Source organism: Sebastes umbrosus, chromosome 11 (assembly GCF_015220745.1).
Source record: "Sebastes umbrosus isolate fSebUmb1 chromosome 11, fSebUmb1.pri, whole genome shotgun sequence".
Classification (NCBI taxonomy): domain Eukaryota; kingdom Metazoa; phylum Chordata; class Actinopteri; order Perciformes; family Sebastidae; genus Sebastes; species Sebastes umbrosus.
This window is the reverse complement of record NC_051279.1, coordinates 25,196,018-25,214,444: the sequence shown is the minus strand read 5'-3', so window position 1 is coordinate 25,214,444 and position 18,427 is coordinate 25,196,018. Positions and strand designations below refer to the sequence as shown.

At 42.0% G+C, this 18,427-nt stretch overlaps 1 protein-coding gene across 1 annotated transcript; it reads left to right on the top strand.

The window, feature by feature from the left end:
- The first annotated feature begins 730 nt into the window (after positions 1-730).
- Positions 731-18,249, top strand: trim33l (tripartite motif containing 33, like). The gene is made up of 14 exons (XM_037783526.1): positions 731-784; positions 5,333-5,383; positions 6,750-6,885; positions 7,974-8,100; positions 8,744-8,860; positions 9,145-9,259; positions 10,119-10,265; positions 11,330-11,441; positions 11,956-14,276; positions 14,576-14,769; positions 15,167-15,278; positions 15,970-16,026; positions 16,726-16,836; positions 17,185-18,249. The coding sequence occupies exons 2-14, from the start codon at positions 5,336-5,338 to the stop codon at positions 17,500-17,502; spliced, it is 3,915 nt and encodes a 1,304-aa protein (XP_037639454.1). The 5' UTR covers positions 731-784; positions 5,333-5,335; the 3' UTR covers positions 17,503-18,249.
- The last annotated feature ends 178 nt before the right edge of the window (positions 18,250-18,427 follow it).

Below are 18,427 nucleotides of genomic sequence, written 5' to 3'. Positions count from 1 at the left end.
TAAGACATTTCCCTCACAAATTAGTGGTATTTTCTTTTTAATTTCTAAGGGACATGTAATGTTTTATACTTCTGGTGAATATAATCCAATCAATGTCAATCGATAAAAATATTTAGTCACGATTAATCACATGATTGTCCATAGTTTATCACGATTAATCGCACATTTTTTATCTGTTAAAATTTCTCTTAAAGGGAGATTTGTCAAGTATTGGAGAGGCTCGAGGGGCTGTCGAAGCAAAATGTTTCAGACCTTGGGCCAAAGATGTCTGGAAACCTTGATCAACTATCTACAAAAATCAATGTTCAGGATGTCAAAAAGTCAACACAGGATACTCAAATAACTCTCTGGAGGTGGTTCAAGTCTGGTGCAAAAAGCAGAGTTTTTATTGTGTTCTATTGAGACAGCAACACAACCAAAACCCGAGCCTGGTCCGGAGCAGACTAAACAGCAGGTTTTGGAGCACAGTCTTATATACCACTTTGAGGACCGTGCTCCTCCTTTTTGAGCGTAATCCAAAATCGTGTCATAGCGACATAGTGAGGCCATAGCTCTTAAGGATGACGTCAGGGTTAGACACACAGAAGGTGAAAACAATACCAGCCACTGTAGGGACATGGCTGGGGACTTCATTATAACATTTAACAATGATTATATACCTTTATGATCAATATTCTCTATCATTGGTTAACATATTTCTGTAAGTTTAAAAGTTGTACTTCCACAGGGCCTGGTGCTTGGACGGAGCTGCTGCCGCTCAGATCAACGGTGGCCACAAAATAAGGTAAACAGAACCTTTTTCTAAAAACCTGCATTTTATACATATTTGCCAACCCTCCTGATTTTCACGGTTTCTTCCCGGGGTCACATTTCTCCCAACTTATGGCAATTTTGTAATTTTTTCAATTAAAATTTTTTGTCAACGTGTTTCTGACGCTGTACGGAGCGTATAAGCTCTACTGTTTCCACCCGGACGGCAATACAGATACACCTAATGTCTGCTCTCGCGACACATCACAGCATCACATTATCACAGCAAAGCCGCCGTGGCGCGGCACAAGCATTTGTAAATAACCATGGATGTATAGAGAGAACAGGATACAGCGCTGGAGGCGGGACCCCGTTCATTCCTAAGAAGGTTGCTCAGTGGCACATGAAGACAAAATGGCTTGACTTCCTAGTGGAAAAGTACCCAGATCTTCTGGCGATCTTCCGCATCCATTGGGCCCATAGAGCAGGCACAGTAGCGTCCGCCCGGTCGCAACCGTCACGGTGTCGTCACGGCTCGCTAACTCCGCCTCAAAGCCCTCGCTCTAGACTCGGTCTGGGTCTCATTCACATGGACGGAGGAAGAGAAATAACTCTGGATTCAGCTATTAGTGCATTTTACAACTTATAGGACCTGATGATTTAAATAAGGACTATTAGAGTGTTCGTACTGGGGAGTTGATTCACCTAAAAAAAAATTATCCGCTGAGTTACAGACGTCTCTTTCCCAATGTAAGTCTATGAGAAAAAGTATTTTTGGGCCCACTGCATCACGTGACTGACACAGAACTTGTAGTACCGCCGTTTGGCCACTACGAATATTGGCATCAACGACCGGCGCACTTCCTGGGGGCTTGGAAATAACGGGTTTCAGAGCGCAGCGATGCCTGCTCTGATGTTTCAGAGTTTGATGCAAAAAGAGTTTATCCTGTCACCAAAATAAAAACGAGCCATTTGTTCCGGAACCAAGAACTGAACTTTTACATGCAAACACACCTCTTTATACTTTTGTCACTCTGTTGGAGACGGGCATTTTCACCATCTCTCCTTCCCAATCATTTCTCTATGACACCCATGATTTCCTACCTGCTTGGGCAACTTCTGCCCCGACTGGCCTACCGCCAAAATCTCATTTGTTTTCTGAAAGTTCAGCAGAATGTTTGATCTTAGTGGTACAAAGGCTGCTTATATCTTATTTACATATTAAGCCACATGCCAGCTGCCTGCAGGCATGCTGGCCTTGTACTTCTGCTGACACCAGCAAGATAGCACACTGCTGTGCTTGGCAAGTTAGGTTAGGCTGCAGTTTATATGGAGGACAAAACCCTTGTATTTTGGCTTAAATGATGCATCAAACACAATTTTTGTTTATGTAAGATTAACATTAGCTGTATAAAATACATGATATATTATGTTGTTGTCTAAATTAGTACTTTAAATGCAGAACACTCATATTATACTTCTACGAGACACCCTGATACATGAAAGTATACCACAACAATCTGTCTGAGAATAATAATTGATGTTGAATATGAATGATGAATGGCGTTGTGGGATTATTATTCCTTATTTCATGGGCTATTTTGGAATTTATACATTATTATTACATACTTATATTAAAAAAAACGAAGCATTCGAATACTGATTTGGAGGACGATTACCATGGCAACGGTCGAAGCATTTGGGTCAGCCCTCGCCTATTTAACAAAAAATGCTGTTTCAGTGCATTTATTTTTTTGTTATTTTCATTATTTTAAAGTCACCAGAATGCAGGAAACAAAGTCTCTGAAACTCTAATGTTTCTGGGGAGGACCTCCAGACCCCTGTAGAAGCAGGATATCTCAGGCCTTGGGCCTAAGGTGTCTGAGAACCCGGATCAACTTTCTTCAAAAACTCAATGTCCAAGGCATCAAAAGTCAACATAAGATGCTCAAATAACTCTCTGGAGACAATCCAAGTCTGATGCAAAAAGCAGAGTTTTTATTGCGTTCAATAAGGGCAGAGAAAACACAACCAAAACCCGAAACGACTGACTTCGGGGTTAATAACATAGCCTTATATACTAGACCAAGAGGCTTGCCCCTCCTTCTTCATAATATTTCACAGTTGTCTCAATTAAATTGGTGTCCGGTAATTTAGAGTTTATGGTTAGTCGTCACATAGGCCCTGTTCACACCTGGTATTAACATGCGTCCTCAGTGATCCGATCACAAGTGGACAGCTTTAAGTACAGGTGTGAAAACACTCAAGACGCATTGAGGACACATTGAGATCGGATCTTTCAGACCACATTCAGAAGTGGTCTGGGCCACATATGGCCACATTCTTTTTGCAGTGTGTAGTGACTGCATCCTGGGACACATTAAGGACCGCCTACTCTACTGATGTCCCGCTGGGATCCGCGGGATCACTGCGCCCCTCAGGTGAATAAACAGGCAGACACGGGCGCTTGTCAGCATGGAAACAGCCTCTGTGCTCTACTGTATGTAGACTAGACACGCAAAGTGCATTATTACCATACTGTCGGCGATGTGTCGGTGTTTTTGTTCCGCTGCTTTCGCGGAGCTGACTGCCGGCCTGCCTGTTCTCTGTCCTCCCCGGCTCTCTGGATTGCTGTACCCCGCTGTTGTCTGGCAAAAGCAGCGGTGCCGCTGCCGGTGCCGCTGCCGGCACCGGCGGCGCGGAGGTCCCCAGGGACCGCCGGTACAATAACCTTTTATTTTGATGTTAATACAATGAACCAGAATTAACGAATATGTAGGATATTACTACTGACATTCATGTAATATTACGTCACAACGGCTGCTGTGTTAGCCGTGTGTTTACTACGTGTTCATTTGCATATGCGGCGGGGAAGTGAGATCGGATCACAAGTGGCCACTGAAGACGCATGTGGAGACGCATTTCGATGCCAGGTGTGAACAGACGTACTTAAAGCTGTCCACTTGTCATTGAATCACAGAGGACGCATGTTAATACCAGGTGTGAACAGGGCCATAGATATCGTTTACCTCATCTGACTCGAATATGTTTGGGGCTTTCCAGCGTCTATTTTTAAAAAAGATAAATGCCACCTGTTGTCGGTACAGTTGATTATAAAGCTGTAATTCTAGTCAAACGAGACTTATCAAGTTTATGCACTATCTCATTAGGAGGCCTCATGAGGATTCATCAACAGCTGTAGGATAAAGCCAGGGTCATGCAGTGACGTTACTAGGGGCTACAAACATCACAACAATAACTATGATTATACGCTTGTCAATAATTCAGTACGGTTATATGATCAATATTCTCTATCATAGGTGAGCACACTTCTGTATGATTTTAAGAGAACTACTTCTACACCCCCTGCTTTGGTTTTGAAATCCTCCCAATTTTTGAGGTCTCAAGGTTGGCGAGTATGATATTATAAGATAACTATGTGCAACATCTACCGTCTATACACAAAGCTGTATTTCAACAGGGAAACGGTGCCGCAGAACAAAGGAGGGGGGAAATTCCTGAGGAACTCCGAGAGATACAACCCGGGGAGTGGGTGTACATTTAGGTGTTCAAAAGGAAGTGGGTGGAACCCAGAAGAGAGGGACCATTCAAGGTGGTACTGACTACCCCAACGGCCCTCAAGACCACTTTGTTTCTAATCAGAGTGGTCGTGGTTGCTTTGATACCCCTGACATCTGAGTTTACAGTTAACTTCGAAGAGCATAGCAGTATCACACCCACACCAGGAGAGCGTTTGAGAGATGGAGAGAAAGGGTTGCTAATAGTTTAGCCTTCTGCTAACAGCAGCCAATGGTTCACGGCTGCAGTTAGCAGAAGGCTAAATATTAGCAACATTTACTCTCCATCTCTGAAACGTTTCTCTGATATTGTAGCTCGCTAGAGCCTTGAATCACAGTTTGTCATCTCAAATGTATGTGATATCTGGATTCTGGCACCCAACAACACACCAAGATGACAATTTAGATGTGTAACTTTAGCCCTCTGCTAGTGTTAGCCTCCAGGCTTTCCTTTGTTTAGCCTCCAGCTAACACCAGGGTCAGTGCCCCTCGGCATCGGAGACCGACGCATGGAGGTAACCCTCTTGCGTTACTCTTGGACGGACCAGGGATGGCGTGTCAATATATATCTCGGGAACGCCAGGAGTGAATTTCTTCATATTTGGCACAAACATCCACCTGGACTCAAGGATGAGCTGATTTAGATTTTCAAAGGTCACTGTGACCTCACAAAACATGTTTATGGCCATAACATAATGATGACATTTTGGACAGACAGTGATGTAAACTGCAACCTGACTGGTTGGCGTACTTACATACTTACTCCTCTTCATCCCCTATGGGACATAAGCCCTCAATGAGCTCTCTCCATTGCATTCAGTCCTTGGCAGCATGTTGGGCCTCTCCCCATGACAGGTTCATCTTGTCCAGCTCCTGTGTCACAGGGGGGCTGATGTTAATGTCCAATACATCGTCTGTTGTTAGTTGGCGTAGACATACAGTAAATGTAGTTATTCAAATGTTTGTTGGTGTTTGACAAATAAAATCCTCTCTCTGTCTTTTAGGACATGACTTCTCTCTTCAACATGGAGGCAGCAGCAGATTTCAGACAGCAGGTAACACAAACTGGTTCAAGTCTGCCAAAGAACGTTTATTAATAAGACGTGAAAGTCAACTGTTCATTCCATTGCAACATCAGCGCCCAGCAGCAGAGCTACGCTTCTGCCATTTTGGACTGAAAGTGACTACCGGACGCCAGTAAAACGTCCGCCTACACAGAGCCGTACAAAAGTGAAACTAGATTATTTCTGTTCTATTGTCATATTCTACTGAAATGACTTGTGTTGCGCAATAAAATATTGTAAATATACATACTATTATAACTATTTACTTACTTATTTGTTTTTTAAACTTTTTGCCCGGCCGCTTCCCAGAGAGATCAATCTCAAAGCTTTTCATGTCAAGGATCCAAAATAGAGTCCAATAGACGACAGACCATGGATGTAGAGGAGGGTCCAATAGACCACAGACCATGGATGTAGAGGAGGGTCCAATAGACCAAAGACCATGGATGTAGAAGAGGGTCCAGTAGACCAAAGACCATGGATGTAGAAGAGGGTCCAATAGACCACAGACCATGGATGTAGAGGAGGGTCCAATAGACCAAAGACCATGGATGTAGAAGAGGTTGTGTCCTGTGCTTTCGCCCTGCGTGTTAGTAAATAGCCTACAACTCTATTAAATTCTGTTGATGTCATGCTACTAGCACCACTAGCTACTGGCCGATAGCCGGTTGTTTGGGAACAGAGACGTTAATACATCCACCACGGTACAGGCTTACAACATACAGCCCATGGGTGTATTAGAAGATAATAAAAGTGATGAATTACAGCCAATAGATCCATTATTACAGCCGCATACAGCTAGCAGGAAGCTGGCAGAACCAGATATGTCATATGAGCGTGCAGGGCGGTGCAGTCCCATGGGTCTGAAGCACGTTCATTATGGCGAAGAAAATAACTCAGCTGTTAGTTCATTTTACTACTTTTGGGACATAATGATTTAAATGAGGGCTTTTAAAGTGTTTCTATTGGGGAGTTGATTTATATCCTCTGATTTGCAGACGTCTCTTTATACATCCATGGACACAGACTCATTGTTGTTTTCAGTTCTAAATGGCGGCAGCGCGACCGCAGCGCCATCTAGCGGCTGTTATTGAAAAGCACCAGAGTTTCATCTATTTGTTTCTTCACTCTTTGGGGATATTTCTTTCTTCAGTTTATCACAAACACTCAAAATCAGTGGACAGGAAGGGGATGAAAAACTGTCATCTGTAAAGTAACTAAAGATGTCAGATAAATGTAGTGGAGTAAAAAGTACAATATGTCCCTCTGAGATGTGATGGAGTAGAAGTAGGAAGTAGCAGAAAATGGAAATACTCAAGTAAAGCACAAGTATGTTGACTACTTCCTGTTTCCTCAGTGCTGCAGCTGTGACGCCTCCTCAGCCAGGTGTTGGTGTGTGGACTGTAATGAAGCTCTGTGTGACATCTGTGTGTCGGCTCATCGCAGAGTGACGGTGACAAGATCACACCGGATCCTCAACCAGCCGCCAGCAGGTCAGATTATGATCTGTAGTCCTCTTTCCTGTTAGTAACCATGATGAGGTGTTTAGCGGGCGGAGCGTTAAGTGGAGGCAGAATAATTCTCTGAACACGTTTTTTTAACAATGTCTGAAGAACTGTTATTTTTTTTATATGTTTTGGCATTTATCATATATCTTTGGACATTTTAACATATTATTTAAAAAAACAATTTCACATATTTTACTAATAATTTTTTTTTTTTTTTCTTCACGTATTTTACAAAAACTTTTCGTACATTCTTGGATATTTTTCAATATTGTTTCATATATTTTATCAATAACTTTCAGATATTTTTTACATATGTCTAAATGGTTTTCCATGCTTTTAGCTTGTAGAAAGTCCTCTTTACCAATAGATGTTAGTTTGTATAGTTTTCACATATTTTACTGTTATTTTTTTTATGTTTTTCAGAAATGTTTCACATATGTTTGGGACATTTTTCACATGTTTTTGTACGTTTTTCACATTTGTTTTGGACATTTTCCGTTCTTTTTTGGGGATATATTTCAATATTTCTTTTTGTTTTTTTTTATATATTTTACCAATAATTTTCAGATATTTTTCAAATATGTCTGAATGGTGTTTCATGCTTGTAGAAAGTCCTCTTTAATAATAGATGTTGTTTTTTATAGTTTTCACATGTTTTTTGGATATTATTCAGAAAAGCTTCACATATTTTTCAGACATTTCTCACATATACTGTATTTCAGTTTTTTTTTTTACTATCTTTTCACATATTTTACTAATCATTTTTGTAAATTTTTTAAAAATTTTCACATATTTATCGGACGTTTTTCCACATATTTTTCGGATGTTTTTCACATATATCTCGGGTATTTTTTTACTATCTTTTCACATTTTTTACTAATGATTTTTGACATTTTTCACATGTTTTGGGGATATTTTTTACTATTTTTGCTGGAGTAGTGTGGACGCTAGGCATAAAAAGCAAAAGTTCTGTGTTTTAGAAGGGAAATGTGTTCGTCGATGTGGCTCGTGTTGCTCCTCTCTGGCCTGCTAGCTACACTCACCTCCTCAAAGTGTCTGTTTTCTATCTCCAGGCGGCGTCTCGACTCCTCCCACCAAGTTCTGTAGACTCCACCCGTCTGAGCCGCTCAAACTCTACTGCTTCACCTGTAACCAGCTCACCTGTCGAGACTGTCAGCTCACGGCTCACATGAACCACAGGTACACAGAGGCTAAACTGACAGTTATCAGTGGATTCTACACACAGACGTGACTCACCGGGTCTAATGTGAAGATCAGTGTTACAGAAACACTTCACATACACGACTGTTGAACAGTTAATCTCATTGTGTCCAGTCAAATGTGTGAGAGGACGACTCCGAATGGTGTTTCATGCTTTTAGCTTGTAGGACGTCCTCTTCACTAATAGATGATATTCTGTTTAGTTTTCACATATTTTATGGATATTTTTCAGACATTTTTCACATATTTAGACATTTTTCATGTATTTTTCGGATATTTTTTCACTTATTTCTGAATGTTTTTTCATCATTTTAGCTTGTAGAATGAACTCCTTACTAATCGATGTTATTTTGTTTAGTTTTCACATATGTTACTGTTATTTTTTTGGATATTTTTCTGAATTTTATCACATATTTTGAATGTATTTTTGGATATTTTTAAAAAAATATCTCTCATTTTACTAATAATTTTTCACATATTTTTAGAATGTTTTTTACTATTTTTTTTCACATATTTTACTAATAATTTTCGGATATTTTTCACATATGTCTGAATGGTCTTTGATGCTTTTACCTCCTCCTCTTCGTTGTCCTCCTCTTTGTCGTCCTCCTCCTCCTCTCAGGTATCAGTTTGTCAGGGAAGCGTTGCACACTTTGAAGAAGCAGCTAGAGGTCAGAGTTCAGCCAATCAGAGCGCAGGGAGATAGAGTGAGCCGGATTCTGCTGGACATGGAGACCAGGTAAACAAGGAAACATAATCAGAAATATTAATTAATAGGATGATTAATAAATGAAGTATCATAACGTCCATGTTTTTCTTTGTCTTCCAGTTTCAGGTTTTCTCGTTAATTTCCTCGTTAATTCTCGACACAAAGTCCCGTTTCCTGGTTGTTTCTGAGAATAGCAACCACATCTTTTGACTTTGAGATGAATGTATTTAGTTGAGTGAATGTTGTCTAACGGCTGATTTATTTATTTTATATTTATATTTAATTAAAGAAGTGAACGTGTTGTTCTGTTTCAGGCTGCAGGACATCGCTAACAGTCAGTCTTGTCTGAAGACGGAGCTGCAGCAGTCGTACACCGTCTTAATTCGACATCTGAAGATGAGGATGGTAGAGATTTTGAAACAGGTCGAGGTAACCTACATAAACTTTGTTTTACTTTTATACTTCAACAAGTTTATACTTCATTATTCATAATCATTATTGTCTTAAAACACAAGAAGCGTGGCGTTTATACTGAAGGCCCAGACACACCAACCAGACATCAGAGAACCAGCGGCAACGAAGGACGACATTTCAGTCGCCTCACGTTGCCTTTGTTTTAGCCCAGAAGGAGGAGGAAGAAGAGGAGAGGGAGGAGGAGGAGGAGAGGAAGGAGAAGGAGGAGGAGGAGGACGAGGAGAGGAGGGAGAAAGAGGGAGAGGGAGGTGGAGGAGGAAGAGGAGGAGGAGGAGGATGAAACTACAGTGTTTTTTTGACTACAGCCGCTGCCACCATTTTGGACTGAAAACACTTATAATATTTATAATAGTTTATTGTTCAACACAGGACATTTCAGTAGAGACATTAAACATGACAATAAAATAGAAATTATTAGTTTTACTTTTGTTCAGCTCTTTGTAGGCAGATGTTTAAAGGTTTAAAGGTTCTATACGTAACTTATTAATGACACCGGTGGCCGTTGAGTGAACTGCAGTCAGCATGCTGCTGTTCACACTGTGATGTGACATTACATGACAATCATATATCACCGTTACTATCTGTAATGTCCATGATGCTAACTAGCTCGCCTTTTGAAAATTAATGAATTAAATCCGACACGGGCCGACTAGAACCGACGGTAAGGGACACACCGCAGAAACTAGCGGCCGACCGTCAGCTTGGTGTTTCAGGACTTTTAAACCTGGTTGGAGGCTTTTGTTCTCAGATTGTGATGATTGATCCGTTTCCAGTGGACCAGCTCTGAGTTGTGAATCTTTTTGTCTCTGAGCAGAAGGTGTGTGAGTTGGAGTATGAGTGGATTCAGAGGAGGATGAGGAGGATGAAGCAGCTGATGCAGAAACAACAGGCTGTGACTGAAATAGCAGAGAAAGCCAGAAACACCAGCGACCTGTTGGCCCTGTGGACCTACACCACTCAGGTTATTATTATTATTATTATGTTAATATTATTATTATATTATTATTATGTTAATAATAATAACATTATGAACACTAGACCACTCAGGTTATTATTATTGTTATTATTATGTTAATATTATTATATTATTATTATTATCATTATGTTAATAATAATAATATTATTAACACTAAACCACTCAGGTTATTATTTTTATTATGTTAATATTATTATATTATTATTATGTTAATAATAATATAATATTATTAACGCTACACCACTCAGGTTATTATTATTATTATTATTATTAGTAGTAGTAGTAGTAGTATTAATAATAATAATATTATTGTTAACACTACACCACTCAGGTCATATTATTATTATTATTATTATTATTATTATTATTATTATTATTAACACTACACCACTCAGGTTATTATTATTATTATTAACACCACACCACTCAGGTTATTATTATTATTATTATTAATAATAATAATAATAATAATAATAATAATAATAATAATAATAATATTATTATTAACACTACACCACTCAGGTTATTATTATTATTATTATTATTAATACTACACCACTCAGGTTATTATTATTATTATTATAATTATTATTAATAAAGATCCCAGACGTGATCACAAGGTGACAACAAGCATTAAAGGATCAGGGTTCCTACGCAGGATGGAAAAGTATGGAATTTGATTTTAGTAATTTCCAGGTCTGGATAAGTATGAAAAAGAAAAAGTAAAAAGCAAAAGCCCTGTCGTCATGTCCCTGCATCCTCTTCAGCACAAAGTCAAAAATGGTTTGAAAATTCAACTGAATAGTCTGGAAAAGTCTGGTGTTTTGAAATGGGAAATGTGTAGGAACCCCGATTGATACCCACGATGCACTGCAGGAACAGTGTATCTATCTGAAGTCGGTCATTCAAATGATCGAAACAAGGACGCTACAGAAGGAGAGATTAATTCTGCTGTAGTTCCTTCAGGTTGTTCTGGTCCTGCCCAGACCCATCTGAATACATCAACAGATCCAGAACCAGTGTGACCCGGTGCTGTTTTCTCTTTGCAGGTTGAGTCTCAGCTGAAGAACCTTCCTGATGAGGACTTGTCTCCTCCTCAGACCATGTCTGAGCTGAAGGTCGTCACTGACCACTCGTCTCTGGATGCCGTTGTGAACTTTGGTAAGTTGAGATGTTACTGCTGGTTTGTGTCCACATTTATATATTTCTATATGTTGTTATGACTCCATGCCGGCGACAGACGGGGCCGGCGGCATCATGTTTACTGGTTGTCCGTCCGTCTGTCCGCTCCATTCTCGCGACCGTGATATCTCAGGAGGGAATTTCATCAAATTTGGCACGAACATCTACCTGGAGTGAACATGGATGTGTAAAGAGGGGGAAGACGTTCCCGCTGTAAAGTACCGGGGTAGGAAATTCCCGCCATAATGTACCGGGGGAGGACATTGCCGCCGTAACGTACGGGGGGAGGACATTACCGCCGTAACGTACCGGGGGAGGACATTGCCGCCGTAACGTACCGGGGGAGGACATTGCCGCCGTAACATACTGTGAATTAACTATGAATTTAAATATCATGAGTTCCAGATTTCTGACTTGTTGACATCACATGTTTTTCTTGTTTCTGATTGGCTATAAACATCCTGATGTCTGCTGATGACGTTTCTGTTTCCAGGTGCACTTCAGGTTTTATGGGTCCCCTTCGCTGTCTCACAAACCTCTAATCAGAACACTCCAGCCGGTTTCTCATCGTACCCGTCCACCCCCGCCTGTCCTGATCCCACCTACAGACCCCTCCCCCAAACCAGGACCACCAGGGACTCACCTGTCCCAGTCAGCTCATCCTCTACATCGTCCAGCCAGCTGTGTCCTTTGTCCTTCACCGTCACTCCAACTACCTCCACCTGTCCTGCACCGTCCCGTAGGACTGACTCACCTGCTCCAGTCACCTGTCCGTCTACTTCATGGAAGTCCTCGTTGAGTGTCAACCAATCCAATGCTCCCTTCGCCACCACCGCTGCAGTTACCTCCGCGGTCCAACATCCGTCTTCCACGTTGTCTCAGCTGGAGAAGAATAGCCCAGGACAGGTGCCTCAGCCTTTCAGCGCTCCTCTACCCCCATCAGCAGGTCCGTCTTCGGTCCTCCAACCGGTCCAGCCCTCACTGGTTCTGAACCAACCGACAGCCCCACATAAGAACCAGTCCACGGCCGCCCCGCTGAACATTACTCAGACGGTGTACCAGGTGTCCTGCCTCCCGCCTGCCGTACCTCAGTTTCCTATGCTGCTCAGTCAGGCCTCACCTGGAAACACCTGGCCTAAACAGAAGTACCTGATGGGAAATGTCATCCCAGGATGGTTGAGTCCAGCCTCAGTCAGTAGTAAAATACCTCCTGCGGCCACCACAGGAAACCAGATCTCTGTCGGACCGAGTCAAACGGTGCTGCATCCACCTCCAACAAGCAGCCCTCCGTCCTCCACCCAGCGCCTCGACCCTGATACTGATCCAGGTCCTCACTCCTCTTCTCTGGATCAACAGCAGCAGAGTCCAGTGGTCAGGGCGGTGGCGGACTCCGCCTGTGATTGCAGCGTACAGCAGGCCGCCGCCCGGCAGCCGGAACCAGCAGAGAACGAACCCACCTCCACCGTGTCTGAAGAACCTGCAGGGAAACCGTCTGCACCCGAAGAACCAGAACCAGAACCTGTGGTATTAGACAAGGAGGTTGAGGAACCAGAACCTGAAGTATCAGACAGTGAAGGTGGTGAACCAGAACCAGAACCTGAAGTATTAGACAAGGAGGCTGAGGAACCAAAATCTGAAATATCAGACAGTGAAGGTGGTGAACCAGAACCAGAACCTCAAGTATCAGACAAGGAGGTTGAGGAACCAGAACCTGAAGTATCAGACAGAGACGTTGAAAAACCAGAACCTGAAGTATTAGACAGTGAAGGTGACAAACTAGAACCAGAACCTTTAGTATCAGACAGTGAAGGTGACGAACTAGAACTATTAGTATCAGACAGTGAAGATGACGAACTAGAACCAGAACTTTTAGTATCAGACAGTGAAGGTGACGAACTAGAACCAGAACTTTTAGTATCAGACAGTGAAGGTGACGAACTAGAACCAGAATCTTTAGTGTCAGACAGTGAAGGTGACGAACCAGAACCAAAACCTGGAGTATCGGACAGTGAAGGTGACGAACTAGTACCTGGAGTATCGGACAGTGAATGTGACGAACTAGAACCTGGAGTATCGGACAGTGAATGTGACGAACTGGAACCTGAAGTATCGGACAGTGAAGGTGACGAACTAGAACCTGAAGTATCGGACAGTGAAGGTGACGAACTAGAACCTGGAGTATCGGACAGTGAAGGTGACGAACTAGAACCTGGAGTATCGGACAGTGAAGGTGACGAACTAGAACCTGAAGTATCGGACAGTGAAGGTGACGAACTAGAACCTGGAGTATCGGACAGTGAATGTGACGAACTAGAACCTGAAGTATCGGACAGTGAAGGTGACGAACTAGAACCTGGAGTATCGGACAGTGAATGTGACGGACTAGAACCTGGAGTATCGGACAGTGAATGTGACGAACTAGAACCTGAAGTATCGGACAGTGAAGGTGACGAACTAGAACCTGGAGTATCGGACAGTGAATGTGACGGACTAGAACCTGGAGTATCGGACAGTGAATGTGACGAACTACAACCTGGAGTATCGGACAGTGAATGTGACGAACTAGAACCTGGAGTATCGGACAGTGGATGTGACGAACTAGAACCAGAACTTGAAGTATCGGACAGTGAAGGTGACGAACCGGGCTTGGTGATTGGAGAGTCAGTCAGCAGTCTGAGCCAATGGCAGCCCAGCGTGGTTCTGTTCAGGCTGCCTGTGTCTTCGCCCCGACCCGGTTGTCCCCTGCCTTGTTTCAGTTTGGTCGCCGGTGATGATGAAGATGAGTTTTACCTGAAAGAGATCCAGGACACCCAGGTACTTGTAGTGTAGTATTTTCACGGTGTGGTAGTTGTACTTTTACTGCAGTAAAGGATGTGAATACTACTGCTCAGACAGGAGGTCACCTGTGAATCATAAAAACAACAAAGTTAATTATTTTACAAAGCAGGAAATTAACTTGTTCTGTTAATCCTCATCCAGATAATCTCCCAGCATGCACTGGCGCAATAGATTATACAAGTTAGTCTCGTCCCAGACCAGACTGTATGTGACTGTGATGTGTGTTTTATCAACTATTCATGATGACCCAAGTGTTCCTCTCTGCTGTGTTACAGTCACATGCAGGTGACGTCACAGATGACACCATCACCGAGCTGCCGTCGTCACCGTCATCACCGTCATCACCTGCGACTCTGGTGATCGTCACCTGCTCCGCCTGTCGATCAGCCAACAGTTCAATCATCTGTTCGTTCTGCGGTCGAGGATACCACCGAGACTGTCACCTTCCTCCTGTTGGACCAGACCTCAGGTACCAATCAATCAATCAATCAATCAATCGCTTACTTTCATGGTAACAAACAAATGATTCACCACCAGAAAAACTAGTTATGACAGAAACAAACAACAAACCTGTAGCTAAAAGCTAAAACCAGTGGCCAAAAACCAAGATGGCGACAGTCAAAATGTTGAACTCAAGGCTTCAAAACTGTAGTCCACAAACCAACGGGTGGCATCAGTGACTACGTCCACTTCTTATATACAGTCTATGGATCATATACGTTGAACGATGTCACTCGTCAGGTTGTGATTAACGTTTGTGTTTTAGAACAGCAGGTCAGTTAGTGACCTGAATGTAACTGGGGTTCCCACTTTGTCATGTGACCTAGAGGGGTCCAACGTGTTCTCACTGTCTGTTTGTCCTACAGGTCGGAGTGGATGTGCTCGCTGTGTCAGGACCTGTCAGACCCCTCAGACCCCTTCAGCTCCGACAGACCACCAAGACCTCACAGTCCCTGTCTCAGTCTGCAGGACCAGAGGGTCAGAGTCTACACACATATATATCTGTTAAAAGTGTTTTCTGTGTGAGGTGGATGAAACCAGACTGTCTGAATAAATGATGACCTACAGTAGGTGGCGGTCGGCATGCCAGAGCACGGGAGCAAAGCAATGTGGGCGGAGGCAGCAGCAAGACGCAATATAGACACCTAAAGACAGACGGGGAACTGAAGCCGTTATCAATGCTCTCTTCAAAGCCACCAGACTCCATTCATAAAAACAGTAATTCTACTTCTCAGAACAGGGAAGTTACTGGTCTACCGCTGCATTGATTGCTTAGTTTGTTTGTGTTATTTTGTGACTTTGGTGTTTTAAAGGGTTAGTTCAGATCCACCAAACCCTTTAAAACACCAAAGTCACACAATAACGCAAACAAACTAACCGATGGAGGCAGCGGTAGACCAGTAACTCACCTGTTCTCAGAGGTAAAATCACTGATTTTGTGAATGGAGTCTGGTGCATAGATAACGGCTTCAGTTCCAGGTAAAGTGGTGAAAATATTCTACATATAGCGTACACTTAAACTGATATGTCTGAAACCTGATGTCCACAGCAGTACGTTGCTTTGCGTGCCGACCGCCATTTACTGTGCTTCAAACAATGCGTACTATCCCTTTTAAAGTTTTCTGTAAGTGTGACACTAGTTTGAAGCTGCTGTGTTGTTTCGTCACAGAGGTGTGAGAGTCTGCTGCTGTACATGAAGGTTGAAGGCTGCCCTCGTCTTCCTCAGGTCAGTTTGTCCACCGTGAGGCTGAAGAGTTATTGATACACTCAGATCTATAACAAAATGATAACCAGAGATCAACTCATCCAACTCTTTCTCTTTCAATACTGATTCAAACCAACATCCTTTTTTGGCTATATTTTAAATAACAACTGAAACACCACACAGATTTTTAAACTGGAGTTTTTCTATTTCTACTCCACTACTTTTAAGGATATTTTTTTACTTATATTTTACACATTTTTACTAATCATTTTCAGACATTATTCCGATATTTTTCAATTTTGTTTTCACTTTTTTCCACATATTGTAATGACATTTTTTGGACATTTTTTTGTGACATTCCACATATTTTACCAATACTTTTGGGACATTTTTCTGAGCTCTTTCACCATTTTTTTTCACATATTTTACTAAAACTTTTTGGACATTTTTCTTTTTTTTTTTTCTGACATATTTCACATATTTTACTACTAATTTTAATTATTTCTTGCATATCTTTCTGAGCTTTTTCACATATTTTATGAATCATTTTTGTACACTTTTGGGGATTTTTTTCCACATATTTTATTTATTTATATCAGCTCCAGCTAAACCAACTACAACAGTAAAATCCTGCTTTTACATGAATGCATGAGTAATAATAATCTAATGATAGATGGTGATGATGATGATGATGGTGATGATGTCATCCTGTTGTTTCAGTGTCAGCTGACCGTGATGTCGGAGCGTCTGACTCTCTGTCGCTCTCCTTGCTATCGAACAGCTGCAGAGTTCCTCTCTGACATCTGGAGTCTGTTTAAAGACGCCTCAGAGGTAATTCAGTACAACTAACACACCTCACACCACAGGAACATCTGGAAAGATCATCTGTAGAATTATCAAACAATTTGTCAGGAGGGAGAAATCGGGCCCAAAATCTACTTGATTTTCATGTAGTGTGGACCCAGCATTATTTCAAAGACCGGTGCGGTCCGGTGTACTGGTTCTGGAAATTTTTGCACCGTAGCGGCTACGTCCTGCATCACCACGCCGTCCGGGTGAAATACCACGTTTTTAGGGAGTCCACTCTCACAGCCTTCTTCAGCAGATAGAAACTGTTCATTCATGAATGCACCTAATTGGTCGTCTGAGCTGTCACTCAACCTTCTGTCTCATTTCCAGGACGACGACGTTCTGATGAGACTGCAGGAGAGTCTTCGCTGCCGCTGGATCGGAGGTTTAGGTCCAGAGCTGAGAAACACTGATGGAGGGAAACATGCCGTCGCACAGCCGTTCACCTCCGACATGTCGGACGCAGAACAGGCCGCTGAGCACTTCAAGGGGTCAAAGGTCAAAATGGAGGAAGAGGAAGTGGCCGTCACCAGCGAATCCAAAATGAAGGAGACGAGGAAGAGGCTGAGAGCGCTTCTGCATCTGGTGGAATTGGCACGATCCAAGAGGGCGAAGACGGACAAGATGGCGGAGAGACAAAACCCTTGATGATGTGACATCATCACCTGGGGATTCTGGGAACTGAAGTGTTGAACTGTTTCCTGTCACGTGAAACTGCAAAATGTTGATTTTATTGACTTGACTTTTATATTTGTTCCTCTCTCTTAATAGTTTTGTGTGATAAACATAATTTTTTTAATATTTGTAAGAATTTTTTATATCATGTTTACGAACAAGTTAATGACACATAATGTAGTATGAGCATCATAATATTTTACAACGTTACTACTAATAGACCCTTTTAGTGTGGACGTCATGATGACGTCACGGTGTTAGCTGGAGGCTAAACAAAGGAAAGACTGGAGGCTAACACTAGCAGTGGACTAAAGTTACACATCTAAAATGTCATCTTGTTGTGTTGTTGGGTGCCAGAATCCAGATATCACATACATTTGAGATGACAAACTGTGATTCGAGGCTCTAGCGAGCTACAATATTGGAGAAACGTTTCAGAGGAGAGTAAATGTTGTTAATATTTTGCCTTCTGCTAACAGCAGCCGTTAGCCTCTAGTGGGCGCCAACTGGACTCCAGACATGTTTCCAGCATCATTAACTGGTGTCACTGGAGGCTTTTTCTCTTAAATCAACACGTTAGTTGATAAAAACGGGTCTAAATATTTAATAATTGGAACATTTCTGGTTCACCATGTTTCAGACGACAGACGAGTTTATTTTTATAACATCACTTTCTAAGTGCTGCGATATTCAGTAAATAAATACATATTTATACCTGCAGATGTTTATGAACTTGTTTTCTAATTAAGAGCTGAATGAACTAAAGTGAATCAGTCAGTTTTTAATTGCGACACAAACAAAGTGAAGTGAAGCTGCAGACTCCAAAAGCTTTATTTAAACATGTCAGAGTACATGTTGATACAGAGACACTTTACTCTTTATATATACTTGAATCTAT